The 27,373-nt window shown below is 48.2% G+C and overlaps 1 protein-coding gene, 1 non-coding gene and 1 pseudogene across 5 annotated transcripts in view; all 3 read left to right on the top strand.

The window, feature by feature from the left end:
• The window catches only part of CREB1 (cAMP responsive element binding protein 1), a 162,044-nt gene that overhangs the window by 132,267 nt on the left and 2,404 nt on the right, over positions 1-27,373 (top strand). For all 4 annotated transcript variants that reach the window (XM_063932678.1, XM_063932680.1, XM_063932677.1 and 1 more), the window contains one exon: positions 3,307-3,457. In XM_063932678.1, coding sequence (XP_063788748.1) covers positions 3,307-3,457 — 151 coding nt within the window. The remainder of the gene's footprint in view (positions 1-3,306; positions 3,458-27,373) is intronic.
• LOC134946911 (U5 spliceosomal RNA) lies at positions 21,659-21,765 on the top strand (annotated as a pseudogene).
• LOC134946944 (U6 spliceosomal RNA) lies at positions 22,371-22,477 on the top strand. Its single transcript, XR_010182490.1, has one exon. It is a non-coding gene; the product is annotated as a U6 spliceosomal RNA (small nuclear RNA).

The following is a 27,373-nucleotide window of genomic DNA, read 5'->3' as shown; positions in this document are numbered from 1 at the left end:
TGAAGTTCAGACGTTTGTGAAGGGAGTGCTGCATATTCAGCCCCCATTTGTGCCCCCAGTGGCACCTTGGGATCTTAACGTGGTGTTGAGTTTCCTGAAATCCCACTGGTTTGAACCACTCAAAACGGTGGAATTGAAATATCTCACGTGGAAGGTGGTCATGCTACTAGCCTTGGCTTCGGCTAGGCGTGAGTCAGAGTTGGCGGCTTTGTCACATAAAAGCCCCTATCTGGTTTTCCATGCGGATAGAGCAGAGTTGCGTACCCGTCCACAATTCCTGCCAAAAGTGGTTTCATCTTTTCATATAAACCAACCTATTGTGGTGCCTGTGGCTACTACTGACTTGGAGGATTCCGAGTTGCTTGATGTGGTCAGGGCTTTGAAGGTTTATGTAGCCAGAACGGCTAGAGTCAGGAAAACAGACTCTTTGTTTATCCTGTATGCTGCCAACAAGCTGGGTGCTCCTGCTTCAAAGCAAACTATTGCTCGCTGGATCTGTAACACGATTAAGCAGGCTCATTCTGCGGCTGGATTGCCGCTGCCAAAATCGGTTAAGGCCCATTCCACTAGGAAGGTGGGCTCTTCTTGGGCGGCTACCCGATGGGTCTCGGCATTACAGCTGTGCCGGGCGGCTGCTTTGTCAGGTTCAAACACTTTTGCAAAGTTCTACAAGTTTGATACCCTGGCTGAGGAGGACCTTGAGTTTGCTCAATCGGTGCTGCAGAGTCATCCGCACTCTCCCGCCCGTTTGGGAGCTTTGGTATAATCCCCATGGTCCTTACGGAGTCCCCAGCATCCACTAGGACGTTAGAGAAAATAAGATTTTACTTACCGGTAAATCTATTTCTCGTAGTCCGTAGTGGATGCTGGGCGCCCGTCCCAAGTGCGGACTTCTTCTGCAATACTTGTATATAGTTATTGCTGCAATAAGGGTTATGTTATTGTTGCATCAGGGTTGAACTGATGCTCTGTTGTTGTTCATACTGTTAACTGGGTAAGTTTATCAAAAGTTATACGGTGTGATTGGTGTGGCTGGTATGAATCTTGCCCTGGATTACCAAAATCCTTTCCTGGTACTGTCAGCTCTTCCGGGCACAGTTTCTCTAACTGAGGTCTGGAGGAGGGGCATAGAGGGAGGAGCCAGAGCACACCAGAATCTAAATTCTTTCTTAAAGTGCCCATGTCTCCTGCGGAGCCCGTCTATTCCCATGGTCCTTACAGAGTCCCCAGCATCCACTACGGACTACGAGAAATAGATTTACCGGTAAGTAAAATCTTATTTTTAGGACCCTGGTCTGTGCACAGTCTGCATTGCAGGAGTGAGAGTGGCACATTTCCATCCATAGTAACATAGTTAACCGTTTGCCTGGCAATGTGGCATCAGATGCGACCACACCAGCAAGTGCTTTATCTGACCTGGGAGCACAGGATGCGACCAGTCAGATAAACCGTGTCGGCAGCGGCAGGGAGGGGAAACTTCCCTCCGCTGCTGCTGTCAGAGGGACTGAATCGTTCTGCCTCCCTGCACTCTCCCCTACTGATTGCCGTGCAGTTTTAGAGTAGCTCAATACTTACCCAGCGCTTGCGATCACGTCAGACTGTTCAGTTCCTGTTTTGACGTCTCACACCCGCCCTGCGTTCGCCCAGCCACGCCTGCGTTTTTCCTGGCACGCCTGCGTTTTTTTGAACACTCCCTGAAAACAGTCAGTTGACACCCAGAAACGCCCACTTCATGTCAATCACTCTGCGGCCAGCAGTGCGACTGAAAAGCATCACTAGACCTTGTGTGAAACTACATTGGTCGTTGTAATAGTATGTCGCGCATGCGCATTGCGCCGCAGTGCCGTTTTTTTAGCCTCATCGCTGCACAGTGAACGAAAGCAGCTAGCGAACAACTCGGAATGACCCCCATAGTTCTTACTTCAAAGAGCCAAAAAGCATTTACATATGTACGTAGTTGTAGGTAGCCTCCAAGACATTTGGGCCAGTGCCCTCCCGACTTTGCTCTGCAATAGCTGGCACAAAGTAGTGTCTGGGGTCTTCTGTGGGGTCCTCAGAGAGGATTTTGGGAACAGTTTTGGTACCTTGCAGCACACGCAATTAAAAGTGAACTCTCTGGGGACATTTCAATTATATTTATGTTTGTAAAATCAAATTTTGCACACATGGTGGCAATGAACTCACCAGAGAAATGCAAGGTTCATTTGAAAATTCCAATTCGTGCAACTAATGGTGAGGGCAACTTTCCTGCAAATCGTGACCTGGCAGAGGTGCATGAAGAAGGGACTAAGATAGATGGACAGTGGGGGGTGATTCAGACCTGATCGCTGAGCGGGCGATCAGCAATAAACTGAGTATGCACCGCAATGCGTGTGCGCGTCAGCCAACAACTCGCGCTGCGCAATGCCAGTCCCAGGGCCGTGCCTCGCGCTGCGCAATGCCAGTCCCAGGGCCGTGCCTCGCGCTGCGCAATGCCAGTCCCAGGGCCGTGCCTCGCGCTGCGCAATGCCAGTCCCAGGGCCGTGCCGCGCGCCGCGCAATGCCAGTCCCAGGGCCGTGCCGCGCAATGCCAGTCCCAGGGCCGTGCCGCGCAATGCCAGTCCCAGGGCCGTGCCTCGCGCTGCGCAGTGCCATATGTTGCCACTTACAACCTGAAGCCATGAAGTTCTTGAATCTGATTTTCCAGAACAACATTTCTGTATATCTTCTGTATAAAACTCATTGGTCTGGTTGTGCATTCGGACATCTCTGCACCGATTAGGATGAAACCAATGCGAGGTGGTCCAGTTGGATCCTAGCCAGGTTTAGAGGGTTAGGGGTCCTCGTTGGATCTCGCTTAGTGTTCACCAGGCACAACTTTGACCTAGTGACCTGTTCTGGGCCTTCCACTGGATGGATTTAAATGAAAACTTCAGAGTGATAACATAGGGTCCAAGAAGACAAACTAAAGAGTTGAGGTCCTGGTCGTACCTCCCATTGGTGCACATCAGACAGAACTTTGACATGGGGCGAAATTCAGTTGTTATATTGCACCCGATCTCCCGACTAAAGTGACGGGAGTTCAGGGGATGATATTCAATTGTTTGTTTTTATCGCGCCCAGTGAGGTTGGGTTTAGCCGTGTAAAGCAGCTAAACCCGACCAAAGTAATGCGCGCGCAGATGCTTCATTTTCCTATTTGATTCCATAAAGGTTTCTATTTGTTTACTGGACAGTTCTCCAGTTTAGTGTTCTGCATTGTCCCTTGCAGTTCTCATGCACATGAAACAGCATTGTTAATAAATGACACTTTCTGGATCCTTGTCAGCTGCCTCAGGAGACGTACAAACGTATCAGATCCGTACAGCGCCAACCAGCACGATTGCACCAGGAGTGGTCATGGCCTCGTCTCCGGCATTACCTGCCCAGCCAGCTGAGGAGGCCGCACGGAAGAGAGAAGTCAGACTCATGAAGAACAGGTATGATGTCTCTTTACTGTCATTTCCTTATGGAAAGTGCCTGCAGCCGTGGTTATGTATACATTGTAACTCTGGTTTTCCTAATTTAAAAGCCTGTTAAATTTGTAGAGTGTAACGAATGTTCGTTCTTGCAGAATGTAAGATTGGGCTTTTTAGGCTTTTGTTCCAAATCAGATTTCTTTCAATTACAGAATTCATTATATTTGTCATTTCTCTTACGTCCTAGAGGATGCTGGTGACTCCGTAAGGACCATGGGGTATAGACGGGCTGTGCAGGAGACATGGGCACTTTAAAGACTTTAGATGGGTGTGCACTGGCTCCTCCCTCTATGCCCCTCCTCCAGACCTTAGTTAGATCCTGTGCCCAGAGGAGACTGGGTGCACTGCAGGGGAGCTCTACTGAGTTTCTCTGAAAAGACTTTTGTTAGGTTTTTTTATTTTCAGGGAGCACTGCTGGCAACAGGCTCCCTGCATCGTGGGACTGAGGGGAGAGAAGCAGACCTACTTAACTGATAGGCTCTACTTCTTAGGCTACTGGACACCATTAGCTCCAGAGGGTCGGAACACAGGTGTCGTCCTCGCTGTTCGTCCCGAAGCCGCGCCGCCGTCCTCCTCACAGAGCCGGAAGATAGAAGCCGGGTGAGTATAAGAAGAAAGAAGACTTCACAGGCGGCAGAAGACTTCAGATCTTCACTGAGGTACCGCGCAGCGGTAACGCTGCGCGTCATTGCTCCCACACATACACACACAGAAGGCACTGTACGGGTGCAGGGCGCAGGGGGGGCGCCCTGGGCAGCAATATTAACCTCAAGGGACACTGGCTAATATATTAGATACTGCGGAGGCAGTATATTGAAAACCCCCCGCCAGTATAAAGAATTTGAGCGGGACCAAAGCCCGCCGTTGAGGGGGCGGAGCTTGATCCTCCAGCACTGACCAGCGCCATTTTTCTCCACAGCAAGCTGCAGAGAAGCTGCTCCCCGGACTCTCCCCTGCTGAGCAAGTACAGAGGGCAAAAAAGAGGGGGGGGGGGGGGGCGCATTTAATTGGCGCAGTGAGTGTATTATTTATTCTATAAAAGAGCGCTGTACAGTCTGGGATTTTATTCCAGTGTCTAGTGGCGCTGGGTGTGTGCTAGCATACTCTCTCTCTGTCTCTCCAAAGGGCCTTATTGGGGGGCTGTCCCCATAATTGTATATCCCAGTGTGTGTGGGGATGTCAGTACGTGTGTGTCGACATGTCTGAAGCGGAAGGCTCGTCTAAGGAGGAGGTGGAGAAGATGATTGTGGTGTCTCCGTCGGCGACGCTGACACCTGATTGGTTGGATATGTGGAATGTTTTAAATGCAAATGTGTCTTTATTACATAAAAGATTGGACAAAGCAGAGTCCAGAGAAAAAGCAGGGAGTCAATCCATGGCTTTGACTGTGTCACAAGGCCCTTCGGGCTCTCATAAACGTCCCCTGTCCCAGGTAGCAGACACTGATACCGACACGGATTCTTACTTCAGCGTCGACTACGATGATGCGAGGTTACACCCAAGGGTGGCCAAAAGTATTCATTATATGATTATTGCAATAAAAGATGTTTTGCATATCACAGATGACCCCTCTGTCCCTGACTCGAGGGTATGCATGTTTAAGGAGAAGAAACCTGAGGTAACCTTTCCCCCATCTCATGAGCTGAGCGCTTTATTTGAAAAGGCTTGGGAAACTACGGACAAGAAACTGCAGATTCCCAAGAGAATTCTTATGGCGTATCCTTTCCCCGCACAGGACAGGTTACGGTGGGAATCCTCGCCCAGGGTGTACAAGGCTATGACGCGCTTGTCCAAAAAGGTGGCGCTACCGTCTCCAGACACGGCAGCCCTCAAGGATCCTGCTGATCGCAGACAGGAGACTACCTTAAAATAAATTTATACACATACGGGTGCCTTGCTCAGACCGGCAATAGCGTCGGCATGGGTATGTAACGCAATAGCAGCATGTGCAGATAACTTGTCATCTGACATTGACACCCTAGATAAGGATAGCATTTTATTGACCTTGGGTCATATTAAAGACGCAGCGTTATATATGAGAGACGCTGCGAGAGACGTTGGTCTGTTGGGTTCAAGAGCCAATGCCATGGCAATTTCTGCTAGGCGAGCCTTGTGGACCCGCCAATGGACGGGTGATGCCGATTCAAAGAGACATATGGAAACTTTGCCTTACAAGGGTGAGGTTTTATTTGGGGAGGGCCTCGCGGACCTGGTTTCCACAGCTACCGCGGGTAAGTCTTCTTTTTTGCCTTATGTTCCCCCACAGCAAAAGAAAACACCTCAATATCAGATGCAGTCCTTTCGGTCGCATAAGTCCAGAAGAGGTTGGGGCTCTTCCTTACTCGCCAGAGGTAAGGGTAGAGGGAAAAGAATGCCTACTACGGCTGGTTCCCAGGAACAGAAGTCCTCCCCGGCTTCTACAAAATCCACCGCATGACGCTGGGGCTCCACTGCGGGAGTCCGTGCCGGTGGGAGCGCGTCTTCGACTCTTCAGCCAGGTCTGGGTTCTGTCAGATTTGGATCCTTGGGCGATAGAAATTGTATCCCAAGGCTACAAACTGGAATTCGAAGAAGTGCCTCCTCGCCGATTTTCCAAGTCGGCTTTGCCAGCTTCTCCCCCAGAGAGGGAAATAGTTTTAGCTGCAATACAAAAGCTGCGTCGACAGCAGGTGATTATCAAGGTTCCCCTAATACAACAGGGGAAAGGGTAGTATTCTATTTTTGGTCCCGAAACCGGATGGCTCGGTTAGACCCATTCTGAATCTAAAATCCCTAAACCTGTATCTAAAAAGGTTCGAATTCAAGAAGGAATCTCTCCGGGCAGTGATCTCCAGCCTGGAAGGGGGGGATTTTATGGTATCACTAGACATAAAGGATGCATACCTTCATGTCCCCATTTATCCTCCTCATCAGGCGTACCTGAGATTCGCTGTACAGGACTGTCATTACCAGTTTCACACGTTGCCGTTTGGGCTGTCCACGGCCCCGAGGATTTTCACCAAGGTAATGGCGGAAATTATGGTGCTCCTATGCAGACAAGGAGTCACAATTATCCCATACTTGGACGATCTCCTGATAAAAGCGAGATCGAGTGATCAGTTGCTGAAAAGCGTGTCACTCTCCCTGAGAGTGCTGCAGCAACACGGCTGGATCCTAAATCTGCCAAAGTCGCAGTTGATTCCAACGACTCGGCTATAATTTTTAGGCATGATTCTGGACACGGAAAAGAAGAGGGTTTTTCTCCCAACGGAAAAGGCCCAGGAACTCCAGAGCATGGTCAGAGACCTGTTAAAACCAAAAAGAGTGTCAGTTCATCAATGCACTCGAGTACTGGGAAAGATGGTGGCGGCCTACGAGGCCATCCCCTTCGGCAGGTTCCATGCGAGGACATTTCAGTGGGACCTTCTGGACAAGTGGTCGGGGTCCCATCTACAAATACATCAGAAAATAAGCCTGTACCCCAGGGCCAGGGTGTCTCTCCTGTGGTGGCTGCAGAGTGCTCACCTTCTAGAGGGTCGCAGGTTCGGCATTCAAGACTGGGTTCTGGTAACCACGGACGCGAGCCTCTGAGGATGGGGAGCAGTCACACAAGAAAGACATTTTCAGGGACTGTGGTCAAGCCAGGAGGCTTGTCTACACATCAACGTGCTGGAATTAAGGGCCATATACAACGGCCTACGACAAGCGGAGACTCTTCTTCGCGGCCTACCTGTTCTGATTCAATCGGACAACGTTACAGCAGTGGCTCATGTAAACCGCCAAGGCGGGACAAGGAGCAGAGTGGCAATGGTGGAAGCCACCAGGATTCTTTGCTGGGCGGAAAATCACGTAATCGCGCTGTCAGCAGTCTTCATTCCTGGAGTGGACAACTGGGAAGCAGACTTCCTCAGCAGACACGATCTCCATCCAGGAGAGTGGGTTCTTCATCAATAAGTTTTTGCAGAGATAACAAGTCGTTGGGGGCTTCCTCAAATAGACATGATGGCGTTGCGCCTCAACAAGAAACTTCGGAGGTATTGTTCCAGGTCAAGGGACCTTCAGGCTGTAGCGGTAGACGCCCTGGTGACACCCCGGGTGTTTCCGTCGGTCTATGTATTCCCTCCTCTTCCACTCATCTCAAAAATACTGAGAATCATAAGACGAAAAAGAGTCCAGATAATACTCATTGTTCCGGATTGGTCTCGGAGGGCCTGGTATTCAGATCTTCAGGAAATGCTCACAGAAGATTCGTGGCCTCTTCCTCCTAGTTAGGACCTGTTGCAGCAGGGGCCCTGCGTGTTCCAAGACTTACCGCGGTTACGTTTGACGGCATGGCAGTTGAACGCCAAATCCTAGCTAGGAAAGGTATTCCGGGGCAAGTCATCCCTACTCTGATAAAAGCTAGGAAGGAGGTGACGGCGAAGCATTATCACCGTATCTGGAGGAAATATGTATCTTGGTGTGAATCCAAGAATGCTCCTACGGAAGATTTCCACCTGGGCCGTTTTCTCCACTTTCTGCAGACAGGAGTGGATATGGGCCTAAAGTTAGGCTCCATTAAGATGCAGATTTCGGCCCTGTCAATATTCTTTCAGAAGGAATTGGCTTCTCTCCCAGAAGTCCAGACTTTTGTCAAGGGAGTGCTGCACATCCAGCCTCCTTTTGTGCCCCCAGTGGCACCATGGGACCTTAACGTGGTTGTGACAGGACGGTCCCGTACGAAAGCACTCGCCACTTTCGCGTCCCATCGGCTGCGCACAGAATGGAAGGTCAAGTCACACGAGGCCTGACCACATAGGGGATTCCCGCTTACCGTCAGTAACCGCCTGTTACTGACTCCACCCACTGCGCTGTGAGCGGGTTTATGCTACCACCACCAAACTCCTAACCTGCCGTGGCGTTTGGAACCACGGTTCTGCTCTGTATGTGCCGACGCACTGCCTTACCACACCTGTGTGGTGTTGACGAATCCCCACTAGCCACTTGCTAGGCCTCTACCGGTAGCTGGCGGAAGGCGGAACTTGGAGACATTAGGTGCTTCCCTGGACAGCCGGAGGACGGGGCTAGGTTTGGCATAACCCTGTAGGTCACAAGATGAAGCAATCTTCTTGAGGCAATGGTGTTTATTTGCTCAATAATAACCTTTAAAAAGGCTCCTCCCTATTGCTAGGGGCAACAGCATACAATCAGATGTTTCGGCAGAATAAAGATGGTACAATACAATACTTGGAGGCTCACAGTCATCCTCTTTTTATCTCAGTTCTACACACAGTACCACAGGGGGGTAACCCTCCCTGTCTTCTCCAACCAATCAGGTTATCGCAGAAAATATAAATAAATACAAGTTACATTTCAAAAGTTAAGAATTAGATAAAGCACATTCCTGCTCCTCTTCATATATAACCAAACCAGTGGCTTTCCCAAACACAATCTGATTATCATGTTCCTGTCTCTTTCACAAATGTAAATGTAACTTGCATTTCAATTGCATTCACCCTCTCACACATAGACAACGTTCTTATACTGTAAATTAAACATAATCTGCATCACACATAATGCAGCCTAAGAAATCTTACATCAAACTGTTGGTAAACGAAAGCCACTAGTTTGCATTCATATAACACAATCTGATTTAGCAGCCCCTTGTGTCTCCATGCAAAACCAGTTTTGAGTCATCACACCACAGGAGATGCTGAAGGCACAGTCTTCTTTCCAAACCTTCATTTGTACCTGAAAGAAAACATTTGCCGACCAAAAGGCCTGCTAATCGACACCCTGCTTTAGCTAGGACAATTAACATATGACTGGCTATGTACAAGTTGCTGAACAACAATTGTCAAGGTCTTTTAGAAACAAAATACCTTGTACTTTCCTCATAAGTGCCCTGTACATCAGTTCATCATTCTCCAACTGCGCACTGCGCAGCGATAGAACATATGACACCTTATTAAACATATTTTAAATACCCGGTGCCTAGCACCCACAATACATTTAAAGATGGCGACTAGCGCCAGTGCACAGTTTAAAAGTGGCGCCAAGAGCCCATTGTCCTCCTAATGGCGCTGGGCACTAGGGGTTAACCCCTTCAGTGCCGCGGCTGCCATTACACGTGTGGCTGGTTAGTCTCTCCGGTCACAGTGGTGTTACAGTTCCTTAAGTCACACTGGTTTGAACCTCTTCAAACAGTTGAGTTAAAATTTCTCTCTTGGAAAGTGGTCATGTTGTTAGCCTTGGCATCTGCGAGGCGGGTGTCCGAATTGGCGGCTTTGTCTCACAAAAACCCCTATCTGATTTTCCATGTGGATAGAGCAGAGTTGAGGACTCCTCCTAAATTTCTGCCTAAGGTGGTTTCATCGTTTCATATGAACCAACCTATTGTGGTGCCTGTGGCTACGGTGTCTTGGAGGTTTCCAAGTCTCTTGATGTAGTCTGGGCCTTAAAAGTTTATGTAGCCAGGACGGCTCGGGTTAGGAAAACAGAGGCACTGTTTGTCCTGTATGCAGCCAACAAGGTTGGCGCTCCTGCTTCTAAGCAGACTATTGCCCGCTGGATCTGTAAGACGATTCAGCAGGCTCATTCTACGGCTGGATTGCCGGTACCAAATTTGGTAAAGGCTTATTCCACTAGGAAGGTGGGCTCTTCTTTGGCGGCTGCCCGAGGTGTCTCGGCATTGCAACTTTGGCGAGCGGCTACTTGGTCGGGTTCAAACACTTTTGCTAAATTCTACAAGTTTGATACCTTGGCTGAGGAGGACCTCATATTTGCTCAGTCGGTGCTGCAGAGTCATCCGCGCTCTCCCACCCGGTCTGGAGCTTTGGTATAATCCCCATGGTCCTTACAGCATCCTCTACGGACTAGGAGAAAAAGATTTACCGGTAGGTTTAAAATCTTATTTTGGCCCCCTCACCAAGCGTTCCTCAGGTTTGCAATTCTGGACCAACATTTCCAGTTTCAGGCCTTACCCTTTGGTCTCTCCACAGCCCCAAGGGTATTCACAAAGGTCATGGTGGAAATGATGCTACAACTGCGCATGAGGAGTTTCCAAATAATTCCGTACCTTGACGATCTCCTGATAAAGGCGGTGTCCTTGGAACAGCTACTGCACAGTTTCGACTTGACTACTCGTTTGCTTACGGATCACGGATGGATACTCAATTTCCAAAAATTTCACTTGGAACCATCTCAGAGAATTCAGTTCCTGGGGATGATCCTGGATACGGTGTCTCAGAAGGTTTACCTTCCCATGGACAAGGCTTTGACTATTCAGTCTATGGTCCGGTCGTCGCTTAAACCTCACGTGGTCTCGATTCATCTTTGCATTCGCTTGCTGGGCAAGATGGCCTCCTACGAGGCGATACAGTACGGCAGGTTCCATTCGCGACCGTTTCAACTGCATTTGTTGGAAAAATGGTTGGGATCTCACCTGCACATGCATCAGCATATAACCCTGTCACCGAAAGCTTGGATATCCCTGCTATGGTGGCTACAAGTCCCCCATCTGGTGGAGGGTCGGAGTTTCAACACCCAGTCATTGTCGCTGTTGACACCAGATGCCAGCCTCCGGGGTTGGGGGGCTGTAGCTCAAGGAGCGCAGTTCCAGGGGACATGATCGTTTCAGGAATCGGCTCTTCCAATCAACATCCTGGAACTCATGGCAATTTACAATGCTCTAATACAGGCCTGATTTCTCCTTCGGAACCAGGCCATCCAGGTGCAGTCGGACAACGCCACTGACTGAGGAACAAGAAGCAGGGCCGCAATGTGAGAGGTGTCAAGAATACTACTCTGGGTGGAAGCCAACGCAAGGGCCATCTCAGCCATTTACATTCCGAGAGTGGACAGCTGGGAAGCGGACTTCATAACCAGGCACGACCTCCATCTGGGGGAATGGGGCCTCCACCCTCAGGTGTTTCAACAACTTGTTCACCGGTGGGGTTGTCCACAGATAGACCTGGTGGCTTCTCGTCTCAACCAGAAGCTCCGTCGTTGCTGCTCCAGAACGAGGGACCCGCTGGTGGTTGCAGTAGACGCTCTGACGACGCCATGGGCTTACAAGTTTGTTTACCTGTTTCCTCCAATTCCTCTAATCCCAAGAGTTCTCAAAAAGGAAAGAGTTCAAGCAATTCTCATTGCCCCAGATTGGCCTCAACGGGCCTGGTATGCCGACCTCCTGTCGTTGGAGTAACCCTGGCCTCTGCTGCTTCTCAAGGACCTTCTTCAACAAGGACCGTTTGTCTATCCAGACTTGCTGCAGCTACGTTTGACGGCCTGCAAGTTGAGAGGGAGATTTTAAACAGGAAGAGTCTTCCATCCAAGGTGGTTTCCACTATGGTTCAGGCCTGTAAGGTGGATATCTTCAAACATTACCACCGTATTTGGAAGAAATATGCTTCTTGGTGTGAGTGCCAAGTGTTCTCCTGTGGAATTTCGTCTGGGCCGATTTCTTCTTTTCCTGCAAGCAGGAGTGGATAAGGGCCTACAGTTAGGCTCCATCAAGGTTCAGATTTCGGCTCTCTATTTTCTTCCAGAAACAACTGGCGGTACTTCCTGAAGTACAGACCTTTCTAAAGGGGTTGTTGCACATTCAATCACCCTTTGTTCCTCCCACTGCTACGTGGGACCTCCAATGTGGTATTGACCTTTCTGTAGTCGGATTGGTTTGAACCCTTACATAGGGTTGACTTAAAATACCGTATATACTCGATTATAAGTCGACTTTTTCAGCACGTTTTTTTGTGCTGAAAAAGCCACCTCGGCTTATAATCGAGTCCGCGTTGAGGGACACAGAGAGCGCAGCGCGCGGCTCTCCTGTGTCCCTCCTGCATCTCCAGCAGCAGCGGCGTCTGAGTGTTAAAGGAAGTGCACGAACCGGCACTTCCTTTAACACACGCCGCTGCCGCCCGAGATGCAGGAGGGACACAGGAGAGCCGCGCGCTGCGCTCTCCGTGTCCCTCATTCAGAAGACAGCGTGGGAGCGACGGAGGGTAAGTATCTGGCACTGTGGGTTATATCAGGTACTGTGGGGCATATCAGGCACTGTGGGGCACATCTGGCACATCTGGCACTGTGGGGCATATCAGGCACTGTGGGGCATATCAGGCACTGTGGGGCATATCAGGCACATCAGGCACTGTGGGGCATATCAGGCACTGTGGGGCATATCAGGCACATCTGGCACTGTGGGGCATATCTGGCACTGTGGGGCACATCTGGCACTGTGGGGATATCAGGCACTGTGGGGCATATCAGGCACATCAGGCACTGTGGGGCATATCAGGCACTGTGGGGCATATCAGGCACTGTGGGGCATATCAGGCACATCTGGCACTGTGGGGCATATCGGGCACTGTGGGGCATATCAGGCACATCTGGCACTGTGGGGCACATCTGGCACTGTGGGGCATATCAGGCACATCTGGCACTGTGGGGCATATCGGGCACTGTGGGGCATATCAGGCACATCTGGCACTGTGGGGCACATCTGGCACTGTGGGGCACATCAGGCACTGTGGGGCATATCAGGCACTGTGGGGCACATCTGGCACTGTGGGGCATATCAGGCACATCTGGCACTGTGGGGCATATCTGGCACTGTGGGGCACATCTGGCACTGTGGGGCATATCAGGCACTGTGGGGCATATCAGGCACATCTGGCACTGTGGGGCATATCAGGCACTGTGGGGCATATCAGGCACATCTGGCACTGTGGGGCATATCGGGCACTGTGGGGCACATCTGGCACTGTGGGGCATATCAGGCACTGTGGGGCATATCAGGCACTGTGGGGCATATCTGGCATATCTGGCACTGTGGGGCATATCAGGCACATCTGGCACTGTGGGGCATATCAGGCACATCTGGCACTGTGGGGCATATCAGGCACTGTGGGGCATATCTGGCACATCTGGCACTGTGGGGCACATCAGGCACTGTGGGGCATATCAGGCACTGTGGGGCATATCTGGCATATCTGGCACTGTGGGGCATATCAGGCACATCTGGCACTGTGGGGCATATCAGGCACATCTGGCACTGTGGGGCATATCAGGCACTGTGGGGCATATCTGGCACATCTGGCACTGTGGGGCACATCAGGCACTGTGGGGCATATCAGGCACATCTGGCACTGTGGGGCATATCTGGCACTGTGGGGCATATCAGGCACATCTGGCACTGTGGGGCATATCAGGCACTGTGGGGCATATCTGGCACATCTGGCACTGTGGGGGCATATCTGGCACTGTGGGGGCATATCTGGCACTGTGGTGGCATATCTGGCACTGTGGGGGCATATCTGGCAGTATGAGGGCATATCTGGCACTGAGGGCTGTGTACGGCTAGAGCTGCATTTCCCACCCTAGGCTTATACTCGAGTGTTTTCCCAGGTTTTTGGGGTAAAATTAGGTGCCTCGGCTTATATACGGGTCGACTTATACTCGAGTATATACGGTACCTAACGTGGAAGATTGTTATGTTACTGGCCTTGGCTTCGGCTTGGCGAGTGTCAGAATTGGGGGCCTTGTCCTGTAAGAGCCCATACTTGGTGTTTCATGAGGATAGAGCGGAGCTCGGAGCTCGTCCACAGTTTTTGCCAAAAGTGGTGTCTGCCTTTCATGTAAATCAACCTATTGTGGTTCCTGCGTTATCAGACACTTCTGTTTCTCCAAAGTCTCTCGACGTTGTGAAGGCTTTGAGGATTTACATCAAAAGGACTGACACAGGAAGTCTGACTTGCTTTTCATCTTTTATGATGCTAGTAAAATTGGTCGTCCTGCCTCCAAGCAGTCCATTGCTCGTTGGCTCAGATTGACTATCCAACAAGCCTATACTTCGGCGGCTCTGCCACTGCAAAGTTCTGTTCAGGCCCACTCCACGAGGTCGGTGGGTTCTTCCTAAGCGGCTGCCCTGGGGGTCTCGGCCTTACAGTTGTGCCGAGCTGCTACTTGGTCTGGTGTGAACACCTTTGTTAAATTCTACAGGCTTGACACCTTGGCCAAGGATGACCTTCTTCAGTTTGGTCAGGCGGTTTTGCAGGGGTCTCCGCGCACTCCCACCCGTTCTGGTCGCTTTCGGACGTCCCCATGGTAATCTACTATTTCCCAGTATCCACTAGGACGTTAGAGAAAATTGGAATTTAATACTTAACGGTAATTCCTTTTCTCGTAGTCCGTAGTGGATGCTGGGCGCCCGCCTCAGTGCTTCGTTTCCTGCTTATCTCGTTGTAAGTGTTATTGGATGGGTTTGCTGTTGCTTTCCCTGTTACATGTTTGGTTAGCGTTGCTATCCTTCTATAGTTGGCGTTGCTTTCCTCTTTTATGGGTAGCTCTGCTATACTTATTGTTATTGTGTGTTGGTTCGTTACCTCACAGCTTTGTGTTTATATCTCTCTCCAAGTATGTCCGTCTCCTCAGGCCCAGATTCTTAGACTGAGGGACAGATGTATTAAGCCTGGAGAAGTGATTAAGCAGTAATAAGTGCAAGGTGATAACACACCAGCCAATCGGGTCCACTATGTAAATTGTCAGTTAGGAGCTGATTGGCTGCTGTTATCACCGTGCACTTATCACTGCTTTATCACTTCTCCAGGCTTAATACATCTGCCCCTGAGTCTGCTAGGAGGGACATAGAGGGGAGGAGCCAGCACACACTAATGATTTCTTAAAGTGCCAAGCTCCAGTGGACACAATTTATACCCCATGGTAATCTAGTATTCCCCAGTATCCACTACGGACTAGAAGAAAAGGAGTTACCGGTAGGTATAAAATTCCTATTTCTCTGACGTCCTAGTGGATGCTGGGAACTCCGAAAGGACCATGGGGAATAGCGGGCTCCGAAGGAGGCTGGGCACTCTAGAAAGATTTATGACTACCTGGTGTGCACTGGCCCCTCCCACTATGACCCTCCTCCAAGCCTCAGTTAGATCTTGTGCCCGGCCGAGGTTGGATGCACACTAGGGGCTCTCCTGAGCCCTTAGAAAGAAAGTATAGATTTAGGTTTTTTATTTTACAGTGAGACCTGCTGGCAACAGGCTCACTGCAGCGAGGGACTAAGGGGAGAAGAAGCGAACTCGCCTGCTTGCAGCCGGATTGGGCTTCTTAGGCTACTGGACACCATTAGCTCCAGAGGGATCGACCGCAGGCCCAGTCCTTGGTGTTCGGTCCCGGAGCCGCGCCGCCGTCCCCCTTACAGAGCCAGAAGCAAGAAGAGGTCCGGAAAAGCGGCGGCAGAAGACATCAGTCTTCACCAAGGTAGCGCACAGCACTGCAGCTGTGCGCCATTGCTCCTCATACACACTTCACACTCTGGTCACTGAGGGTGCAGGGCGCTTGGGGGGGGCGCCCTGAGCAGCAATAAAAACACCTTGGCTGGCAAAAATACCACAATATATAGCCCCAGAGGCTATATATGTGGTAAATACCCCTGCCAGAATCCAGAAAAAAGCGGGAGAATAGGCCGCGGAAAAGGGGCGGAGCTATCTCCCTCAGACACACTGGCGCCATTTTCTCTTCACAGTGCAGCTGGAAGAAAGCTCCCCAGGCTCTCCCCTGTAGTTTTCAGGCTTAAAGGGTTAAAAAGAGAGGGGGGGCACTAAATTTAGGCGCAATATTGTATATGCAAGCAGCTATGGGGGAAAATTCACTCAGTTATAGTGTTAATCCCCACATTATATAGCGCTCTGGTGTGTGCTGGCATACTCTCTCTCTGTCTCCCCAAAGGGCTTTATGGGGTCCTGTCCTCAGTCAGAGCATTCCCTGTGTGTGTGCGGTGTGTCGGTACGGCTGTGTCGACATGTTTGAGGAGGAGGCTTATATAGTGACGGAGCGGATGCCGATAAATGTGATGTCGCCCCCTGTGGGGCCGACACCAGAGTGGATGGTTAGGTGAAAGGTATTAACCGACAGTGTCAACTCCTTACATAAAAGGGTGGATGACGTAACAGCTGTGGGACAGCCGGCTTCTCAGCCCGCGCCTGCCCAGGCGTCTCAAAGGCCATCAGGGGCTCAAAAACGCCCGCTCATTCAGATGGCAGACACAGATGTCGACACGGAGTCTGCCTCCAGTGTCGACAAGGTTGAGACATATACACAATCCACTAGGAACATCCGTGACTTGATCCCGGCAATAAAAAATGTGTTACACATTTCTGACATTAACCTCTAAAAATGGGTTTTTATGTTTGGGGAGAAAAAGCAGGCAGTGTTTTGTTCCCCCATCAGTTGAATGAATGAAGTGTGTGAAAAGCGTGGGTTCCCCCTGATAAGAAACTGGTAATTTGTAAAAAGTTACTGATGGCGTACCTTTTCCCGCCAGAGGATAAGTTACGCTGGGAGATCTCCCCTAGGGTGGACAAGGCGCTCACACGGTTGTCAAAATAGGTGGCACTGCCGTTTTAGGAACGGCCACTTTGAAGGTACCTGTTGATAAAAAGCAGGAGGCTATCCTGAAGTCTGTATTTACACACTCAGGTACTAGACTGAAACCTGCAGAGCGTGCTGCTGCAGCGTGGTCGGTGACCCTGTCAAACATACTAGTTTGCTAACATGACAACATATTAAAGACGTCGTCTTATGTATGAGGGATGCACAGAGGGATTTCTTTATCATCCACTAGGGGTCACTGGAGTACTCTTGGGATATGGACGGGCGTAGCCGATCAAAGGCACTGAATATTCAAATTTAGGACTCTCCCCCCCCTCCATATCCCCAAGTACCTCAGTGTACTTTGCCAGTGTTTTTTCGGTGCTCACAGCATGATCATCGGCTTGTGGCAATGGCCACTTTTCAGAAGATTTTTATTTTTAATTTTTACACTTTCCGTCCCAGTTTCTGGAAAAACTTGGGGCCGGGATGGTGCCGCTGCAAGGCAGCGTATGGCGTGTCGGTCCTCACAAAGAGCACCCTCACAGCCACAGGCGCTATAAGGCAGCGCATGGCGTGTCGGTCCTCACAAAGAGCACCCTCACAGCCACAGGCAGCTGGTTACTGCAAGCTGCACGGAAAACAACTGGACGGAGCTTACAAAAAGAAGCTCCGTCACAGCCAAGATGACTGAGAAGCCCGTCACAGCCAGCATGAGAAGTGGTCACAAGCTGGACGGAGCTTGCAGCACAATGGTGGGTCAGGGCGGTCAGCTCACGCTGCCGCCCTGCAGTGTGGGGAAAGTGTTTATTTTATGTTGACCACAGCTATTACAGCATACCGCTGAATATCTCCCTGCACCCGCTCCAGCCGCCGCACTACCTAGCAGCAGAGCGGCCGCACGTCAATCACAGACGCCGGCCGCTCTCCCAGCACTAATACAGATCAGGCCGCCCGAGAGAACTCCGGAGCACTGCTCAGAGCGGCCGCACGTCAATCAGACGCCGGCCGCTCTCCCAACCCGGCCATCGCTGTACACAGCGCCGCCCGAGCCAGCTACTTGGCAGAACTACGGAGCACTGCTCAAAGCGGCCGCACGTCAATCAGACGCCGGCCGCTCTCCCAGCACTTATACAGTAAGTAAGCTCCGAGACACACGGCGGCCGCTCTCCCATCGCTAAGACGGAACCACAGCTCAGAGCGGCCGCACGTCAAACACAGACGCCGGCCGCTCTCCCAACTCTGGTACCCGGCCACCGCTGTACACAGCGCCGGCCGAGCCAGCTACTCCGGAGCACAGCTCAGAGCGGCCGCACGTCAATCAGACGCCGGCCGTTCTCACAACGCTGGTACCCGGCCACCGCTGTACACAGCGCCGCCCGAGCCAGCTACTCGGCAGACAGCCAACGACGCCATATCCGGTCACTGATGTCTGTAGTCGCCGCAGCTATACTCTGCGTTCTCCTGCTCTCCCGGCACCGCTGCAGGTAACATGGGAAGTTACCTTACAAGCAGCACAGCTGCAAGGGGGGGTGAGGGGGGAGTGTATGGCCATAGCAGCAGATATAAAAGGCTGCAGGGGTTAACAAAAGTTTGTTAAGCAGTTAATGGCCTATCATAACCTAAGAGTATCATAACCTAAGAGTATCATAACCTAAGAGTATCATAACCTAAGAGTATCATAACCTAAGAGTATCATAACCTAAGAGTATCATAACCTAAGAGTATCATAACCTAAGAGTATCATAACCTAAGAGTATCATAACCTAAGAGTATCATAACCTAAGAGTATCATAACCTAAGAGTATCATAACCTAAGAGTATCATAACCTAAGAGTATCATAACCTAAGAGTATCATAACCTAAGGGTATCATAACCTAAGAGTATCATAACCTAAGAGTATCATAACCTAAGAGTATCATAACCTAAGGGTATCATAACCTAAGAGTATCATAACCTAAGGGTATCATAACCTAAGAGTATCATAACCTAAGAGTATCATAACCTAAGGGTATCATAACCTAAGAGTATCATAACCTAAGAGTATCATAACCTAAGAGTATCATAACCTAAGAGTATCATAACCTAAGAGTATCATAACCTAAGAGTATCATAACCTAAGAGTATCATAACCTAAGAGTATCATAACCTAAGAGTATCATAACCTAAGAGTATCATAACCTAAGAGTATCATAACCTAAGAGTATCATAACCTAAGAGTATCATAACCTAAGAGTATCATAACCTAAGAGTATCATAACCTAAGAGTATCATAACCTAAGAGTATCATAACCTAAGAGTATCATAACCTAAGAGTATCATAACCTAAGAGTATCATAACCTAAGAGTATCATAACCTAAGAGTATCATAACCTAAGAGTATCATAACCTAAGAGTATCATAACCTAAGAGTATCATAACCTAAGAGTATCATAACCTAAGAGTATCATAACCTAAGAGTATCATAACCTAAGGGTATCATAACCTAAGAGTATCATAACCTAAGAGTATCATAACCTAAGAGTATCATAACCTAAGAGTATCATAACCTAAGAGTATCATAACCTAAGAGTATCATAACCTAAGAGTATCATAACCTAAGAGTATCATAACCTAAGGGTATCATAACCTAAGAGTATCATAACCTAAGAGTATCATAACCTAAGAGTTTCTGTTAAGGCTGCAATATAATACATTCACTGCAGCCTGGATTTATAGTAACTGGAGGTTAACTAAGTGTATGTGTTTACTGTATAATAGATCTGTAAGAACATATACGCTATATATATTAACTGTATAAAAGGCTATTAAGGCTATAAATTGCCTGTACTGTGAATTTCAGTGAAAGCAAAACGGCCATTTTAATTATTGCTGTTTTTCCAGTTTATAATTCCTGAACATTCCGGCAATACACCTTTACTCCACAAGGAGGCGCAGGGGTGTTGGTGGGAATTTTTAGTTCAAGATAATTCCAGAACATTCCTGCCCTACATCTCTAAGCCACCAGAAGGCGCAGGGGTGTTAGTAGAAATTTGGTTCGGGTTTCATATGCAATATGAACTGTTTTTCACATAAAGAATACTTTAGTTTCCTAGGGATTTCCGTACAGAGAAATAACCATACATATAAATATGCAGTTCAGCAATAACATATATATATATATATATATATATATATATATATATATATATGCCATATAATAATTTCATTAAGTCGTGCAAGTGTCTGTCTGTTGCCTATTATGGTGTCTGTCTACATAGCAAGTAAGGCTATAGTGCAGACTAAAAATACTTTTATAAAATTGGCAATTCAAATTAAAAGAGCAGTAATCGGAGTCTCGGAATTACTCCGCCAGCTCTAACAAAAGACAGTCTTTCCAAAGGGCTAATTTTCTTTTGGGTACCAAAGTGTTTATTTCACTGGTCTTATAATTTAATGCACGATTCTATGTCAATCTCACACCGATAAATACGAGTGAGAACGGTACAGTAGTCCAGCACTCAGATAGTGCGGGGGTTTGGATAACCATACATATTGGTTGCCAAAAGGACGCGATCCGTCATGGGTTGATGAGTTTCTGTCAAACATTATAAAAACCCAGGATACATTTGGGTCGCTAGAATCTATGTATGAAACCATGACGATCACTGTTAAAAGAAGCAGCAGAGTATAGCTGGAAAGCTTCTGATAACGCCGGTTATTTTCATTGTCGCTAGTTAAGCGCAACAAGGCCAGAGCTTGTTTGCTCCTAAATTTGATATACTTGTAACGGCAATTTTTATTCCTTTATGATATTCAGCCATTACCGCATACAGTATATTTGTTACGGCGTTTTATCCCTTTATACAAAAACAGTCACGCCTTGTAACGACAGGACGTTACAGTCAGCAAGCCAGTGGTTTGATGACCTCTTTTACAATTGTGGAAGCGCGTTTTTACATGTTACATTTGCGAGGTTTCATGACTTTAACTTATATAGGTCTCAGCTGTTTACAGCTTAAAGACAAAACTGCCTCTGTGGAACGGTTTGGCAGGTTGTCATTTAGTCTTTGCTGGTTTATAAACCAGTCAATAGTACGCTTATTCCCCTCTGTTTGAGCAAAATCAAACACCTCCGTTTCAATATCAAGCAGCAAGTCATTTATTACAGTTAGAAAATGGATTTTCTGCAGTTAGTTTTTGCTTATTGAAGCCACAAAATTGTATGATTGCATTTGATCTTCACAATGCGTAGTTACCCAGTCCGGTTTCTTCATCACAGGTTCTAGCGGTTGCAAGCAACCATTAGCATTTCTTTTCTACCGTTGCTTATCGCTTCCGGTATTTGCTACAGTGATGTTGGAATGATAGCTCATCTCACTATGTATTAACAAAGTTTCTCTAACTTGCGCTACTAAGGTATACTACAGTAGCAGATTAAGTTTGAAAACAATCACATCTAAGTCTGTCTAAACGATGTAAATTCCTAGGTAAGATTATAAATACGGTAAATCAACGACTTTTACCTACTACACCAGCAAGAACAAAAGTACACGCACACTAGCGGTACATTGGTGTATTTACTTATTAAGAAAAAAATGTGTTTTCTATTTAGTTCGCCACCTTTCACTCGCGTGTCCCACAGAGGAACAAGGGTGCGTATACTCTAGACGACAGTCACAGAGAGTCAGGATTTGTAGTTAAAATCAACGCAAAGGTTCTAAACACGACAGATTGCTGTCGATAAATGTACTAGAACTCTGGTCATTTTACAATGCAATAGATAAATGTCCTAGAACATTTTACAATGCAATAAATAATTCGCTTTCAGTCTGACCAACGATAGACTCTGGTTTTCTCTTCAGCACGAATAAATCTTTCACTTTTTACTAAAGATTTCCGTGGAGAGTAACAACCGTGAGTTTCAGGTAATTTAATTTTGTTTTTAATGCCTGGCTCACGCTGCCCTTAAGCAGTCAAACAAAGCAACGGCAGTTGCATACTGAACAACCAGTGAGAACCGATAAGCCGCAAGGCAAGGCGGTAGGTAACTCAAATCTTCAATGGCTCAGAACGCCATTATGGGGAAATGTCAACATCAATCCGTGAGTGGACATCTGTTAGACAGACGATCTCACCCGTCAGGGTTTGGATCTTAAAAACTGGACATTAAATACACAGGTGTTTAAGATGTAAGTCCACAGAAGGGGGTTACCCTCAAGTATACATGAGGGCATCTCGCCACAATTACAAAAGCTCAGTATGTGTACATCACATTCATGGGGTCATTCAGCATCGTGTATCTGGCTTCACCAATTTCCGCTTCTTTCTTCGTTGCCAAAACGGATCAGAAGACAGTTCGTCACAGTCATACTGGTGGTATCTCATGGGTTTCAGAGAAGTTTGCTTCTCGAATTTTCAATGAATACTTGCACACGATCTTGGCCCGCTCATAATACGTCCAACCTGTTACATCAGGGAACGTTCTTTTACCCATAGTTACCTATGTACCTATTATCTATGTACCGCAGCTGCGGTTGACGGGGTGAGGGTTCAGTGCTAGCTTCGGCAGCACATATACTAAAATTGGAACGATACAGAGAAGATTAGCATGGCCCCTGCGCTAGGATGACACGCAAATTCGTGAAACGTTCCATAAGACCGCCCTCTTAAAAAAAAATAGAGCATTACAGTATCGGTTATACCAACCATGTAACGAAATAGTAAGCCGCTTAAGGCAGCTCATTATTAAAACATTTCGTGTGCTTACATAGGTTGTAAACCTCGGAAGTTTCCAACATCATACTTCAAGTACCCGTATTCTGTTAAACGGGATGGGATGGAAAACTGCGTTCATCTGCACTAACAGTGCAGGTATCTGGGTGGTAAACGTATTTTCAAAGACGTTTGCCTCTATTTGCGTCTGTAAACATCTTTCTACAAGGTGTCACCAAAGTTCAGACTCTATTTATCCTACCTACAGCGCCAGGCAATTTGAGGTTGGGTTCAGATTTATTACAGTTTTCATATTTTGGAACCCTTTCAACAAAGGGGAATTAAGTTTCATATTTTTTGAACCTTTACAACAAATGAGAATTAAGTTTCTCACTTTGGAAAACATTTTTCTTCTAGCCTTGCCTTCGGCAATGGTGCTTCGACAAGGGTTTTGTTTTCATATTTGGGTGCCTTGTATTCCAAGCCACCGTATTTGAGTTTCTCATGACAAAGCAGATCTTCGGACGAAATCCGCTTTCGTATTCTTCACATCAATATACCAATAGTGCTTCCTGTGTGGACAGCACATTCTTGAATTCTGAATGTGGTACACGCGTTACGCGTTTATATATGTACCGAACGTCTACAGTACGTGATATGAATACGTTGTTTGTTCTATATGATACTGCAAACTGGGGTTAGCCAGTTTCTCAGCAGACATTATCCAGTTGGATAATAATGACTACAAATCAGACTTACTTTAAGGCTAAGTTACAATCGCCTACGTCAGTAATAGTTCATCCCACAGGTTCTGTGGGAATGTCAGACCCAACGGGTCGTGCAGCGGCTACGACGCGGCTACATAGCCTTCAGTGCACCACGTTTGTGCACGGTTATACGTTATTAATGGTGGCGCCATCAGCATTTAGCTTTGGCCTGCCTACTGTTACAAGTATCAAACAGCTCTCCCGCCCACGAGGGAAGCTTTGGTACGTCCCAAGAGTACTCCAGTGACCCCTAGTGGATGATAAAGAAAATAGGATTTTGGTACTTACCAGGTAAATCCTTTTCTTTGAATCCATAGGGGGCACTGGACGCCCGCCCAGAGCAGTTTTACCTGGGTTGTTTTAAGCTCAAGGGAGCTTAGTGAACAAATTTAGCTTGGATGGTATTAAGCTCAAAGGAGCTTATGGTAACACATTTTCACCAATTGGCTCAAATTATAAAGTTCTATCGGTTAAGGTGTCAACTGTTTAGTTGACAATAAGGTTACGGATCAACTTTGTGGTTGTCCGTTATGTTATAGGAATTCTCCATTGTCAACCTCTCTATATCCTGTTCGCTCAGTAAAAAACACTGGCAAAGTACACTGAGGTACTTGGGGATATGGAGGGGGGGGAGAGTCCTAAATTTGAATATTCAGTGCCTTTGATCGGCTACGCCCGTCCATATCCCAAGAGTACTCCAGTGCCCCCTATGGATTCAAAGAAAAGGATTTACCTGGTAAGTACCAAAATCCTATTATTTTGCCGGCTGGCATCCAAAATGAATGTAATGTCCATTCTGTCAGGATGGTATTAGAGACCTGTCACTGGACAGGTGATGCTGACTTTAAAAGGCGCATAGAGATTCTGCCTTATAAGGGTGAGGAATTACTTGGGGATGGTCTCTGGGACCTCGTATCCGCAGCAACAGCTGGGAAGAAATATTTTTACCTCAGTTTTCCTCACAGACTAAGAAAGCACTGTATTATCAGGTACAGTCCTTTCGGCTTCAGAAAAGCAAGCGGGTCAAAGCCGCTTCCTTTCTGTACAGAGACAAGGGAAGAGGGAAAAAGCTGCACCAGTCAGCCTGTTCCCAGAATCATAATTCTTCTCTCGCTTCCTCTGAGTCCACAGCATGACGCGGGGGCTCCACAGGTATAGCCAGGTACGGTGGGGGGCCGTCTCAAAAATTTCAGCGATCAGTGGGCTCGCTCACAGGTGGATCCCTGTTTCATTCAAGTAGTATTTCAGGGGTACAAGCTAGAATTCGAGATGTCTTCCCCCCGCCGTTTCCTCAAATATGCCTTGCCGACAACTCCCTCAGGCAGGGAGGCTGTGCTGCATGTCCCCATTTACTATCCTCGCCAGGAGTACCTCAGATTTGTGGTACAGGATTACCATTACCAAGTCCAGACTCTGCCGTTTGGACTGTACATGGCACCGAGGGTGTTACCAAGGTAATGGCCGGAATGATGATACTCCTTCGAATTCTGGACACAGACCAGAAATAAGTGTTTCTCCCGGAGGAGAAAGCCAAGGAGCTGTCATCTCTAGTCAGAGACCTCCTGAAGCCAAAACAGTTATCGGTGCATCATTGCACGCGAGTCCTGGGAAAAATGATAGCTTCCTACGAAGCAATCCCATTCGGCAGGTTCCATGCAAGAACTTTTCAGGGGGACCTGTTAGACAAGTGGTCCGGGTCGCATCTTCAGATGCATCGGCTGATAACCCTGTCTCCAAGGACCAGGGTATCTCTACTGTAGTGGCTGCAGAGTGCCCATCTTCAAGAGGGCCGCAGGTTCGACATACAGGACTAGGTCCTAGTGACCATGGATGCCAGCCTTTGGGGCTGGGGGGCAGTCACACAGGGAAGAAACTTCCAGGGACTTTGGTCAAGTCAGGTGACTTCCCTACATAAATATTCTGGAACTGAGGGCCATTTACAATGCCCTGAGTCAGGCAAGGCCTCTGCTTTAAAACCAGCCGGTCCTGATCCAATCAGACAACATCACGGCAGTCGCCCATGTAAACCAACAGGGCGGCACAAGAAGCAGGATGGCGATGGCAGAAGCCACAAGGATTCTCCGATGGGCGGAAATTCATGTGTTAGCACTGTCAGCAGTGTTCATTCCCGGAGTGGACAACTGGGAAGCAGATCTTCTCAGCAGACACGACTTCCACCCGAGAGAGTGGGGACTTCATCCAGAAGTCTTCCAAACGATTGTACACCATTGGGAAAGGCCACAGGTGGACATGAAGGCGTCCCGCCTCAACAAAAAGCTATAAAAGATATTGCGCCAGGTCAAGGGACCTTCAGGCGATAGCTGTGGACGCTCTGGTAACACCGTGGGTGTACCAGTCGGTTATGTGTTCCCCCCTCTGCCTCTCATACCAAAGGTACTGAGAATAATAAGAAGGCGAGGAGTAAGAACGATACTCGTGGTTCCGGATTGGCCAAGAAGAGCCTGGTACCCAGAACTTCAAGAAATTATATCAGAGGACCCATGGCCTCTGCCGCTCGGACAGGACCTGCTGCAGCAGGGGCCCTGTCTGTTCCAAGACTTACCGCGGCTACGTTTTGATGGCATGGCGGTTGAACGCCGGATCCTAAAGGAAAAGGGCATTCCGGAGGAAGTCATTCCTACGCTGATTCAAGCCAGGAAAGATGTAACTGCAAAACATTATCACCGCATATGGCGGAAATATGTTGCTTGGTGTGAGGCCAAAAAAGGCCCCAACAGAGGAATTTCAACTAGGTTGATTTCTACATTTCCTACAAGCAGGAGTGTCTATGGGCCTAAAATTAGGCTCCATTAAGATACAGATCTCGGCTCTGTCGATTTTCTTCCAGAAAGAATTAGCTTCAGTACCTGAAGTTCAGACATTGTAAAAGGAGTGCTGCATATTCAGCCCCCGGTTGTGCCTCCAGTGGCACCTTGGGATCTCAACGTGGTGTTGAGTTTCTTAAAATCACATTGGTTTGAACCACTAAAAACCGTGGCTCTAAAATATCTCACGTTGAAAGTGGTCATGTTATTGGCCTTGGTTTCGGCCAGGCGTGTATCAGAATTGGCGGCTTTGTCATATTATCTAATTTTCCATATGGATAGGGCAGAATTGAGGACTCGTCCCCAGTTTCTCCCTAAGGTGGTATCCGCTTTTCACTTGAACCAACCTATTGTGGTGCCTGCGGCTACTAGGGACTTGGAGGATTCCAAGTTACTGGACGTAGTCAGGGCATTGAAAAATTATGTTTCCAGGACGGCTAGAGTCAGGAAAATTGACTCGCTATTTATCCTGTATGCACCCAACAGACTGGGTGCTCCTGCTTCTAAGCAGACTATCGCTCGCTGGATCTGTGACACGATTCAGCAGGCGCATTCTGCGGCTGGACTGCCGCATCCTAAATCAGTGAAAGCCCATTCCACAGGGAAGGTGGGCTCATCTTGGGCGGCTGCCCGAGGGGTCTCGGCTTTACAACTTTGCCGAGCTGTTACTTGGTCAGGGGCAAACACGTTTGCAAAATTCTACAAATTTGATACCCTGGCTGAGGAGGACCTTGAGTTCTCTCATTCGGTGCTGCAGAGTCATCCGCACTCTCCCGCCCGTTTGGGAGCTTTGGTATAATCCCCATGGTCCTTTCGGAGTTCCCAGCATCCACTAGGACGTCAGAGAAAATAAGATTTTACTCACCGGTAAATCTATTTCTCGTAGTCCGTAGTGGATGCTGGGCGCCCATCCCAAGTGCGGATTGTCTGCAATACTTGTAAATAGTTATTGCTAACTAAAGGGTTATGGTTGAGCCATCTGTTGAGAGGCTCAGTTGTTTTCATACTGTCAAACTGGATATAGTATCACGAGTTGTACGGTGTGATTGGTGTGGCTGGTATGAGTCTTACCCGGGATTCAAAATCCTTCCTTATTATGTCAGCTCGTCCGGGCACAGTGTCCTAACTGAGGCTTGGAGGAGGGTCATAGTGGGAGGGGCCAGTGCACACCAGGTAGTCATAAATCTTTCTAGAGTGCCCAGCCTCCTTCGGAGCCCGCTATTCCCCATGGTCCTTTCGGAGTTCCCAGCAT

This window comes from Pseudophryne corroboree, chromosome 7 (assembly GCF_028390025.1).
Source record: "Pseudophryne corroboree isolate aPseCor3 chromosome 7, aPseCor3.hap2, whole genome shotgun sequence".
Lineage (NCBI taxonomy): Eukaryota > Metazoa > Chordata > Amphibia > Anura > Myobatrachidae > Pseudophryne > Pseudophryne corroboree.
Note: the sequence above shows the minus strand (reverse complement) of the source record. Positions and strands in the feature narration are given on the sequence as shown.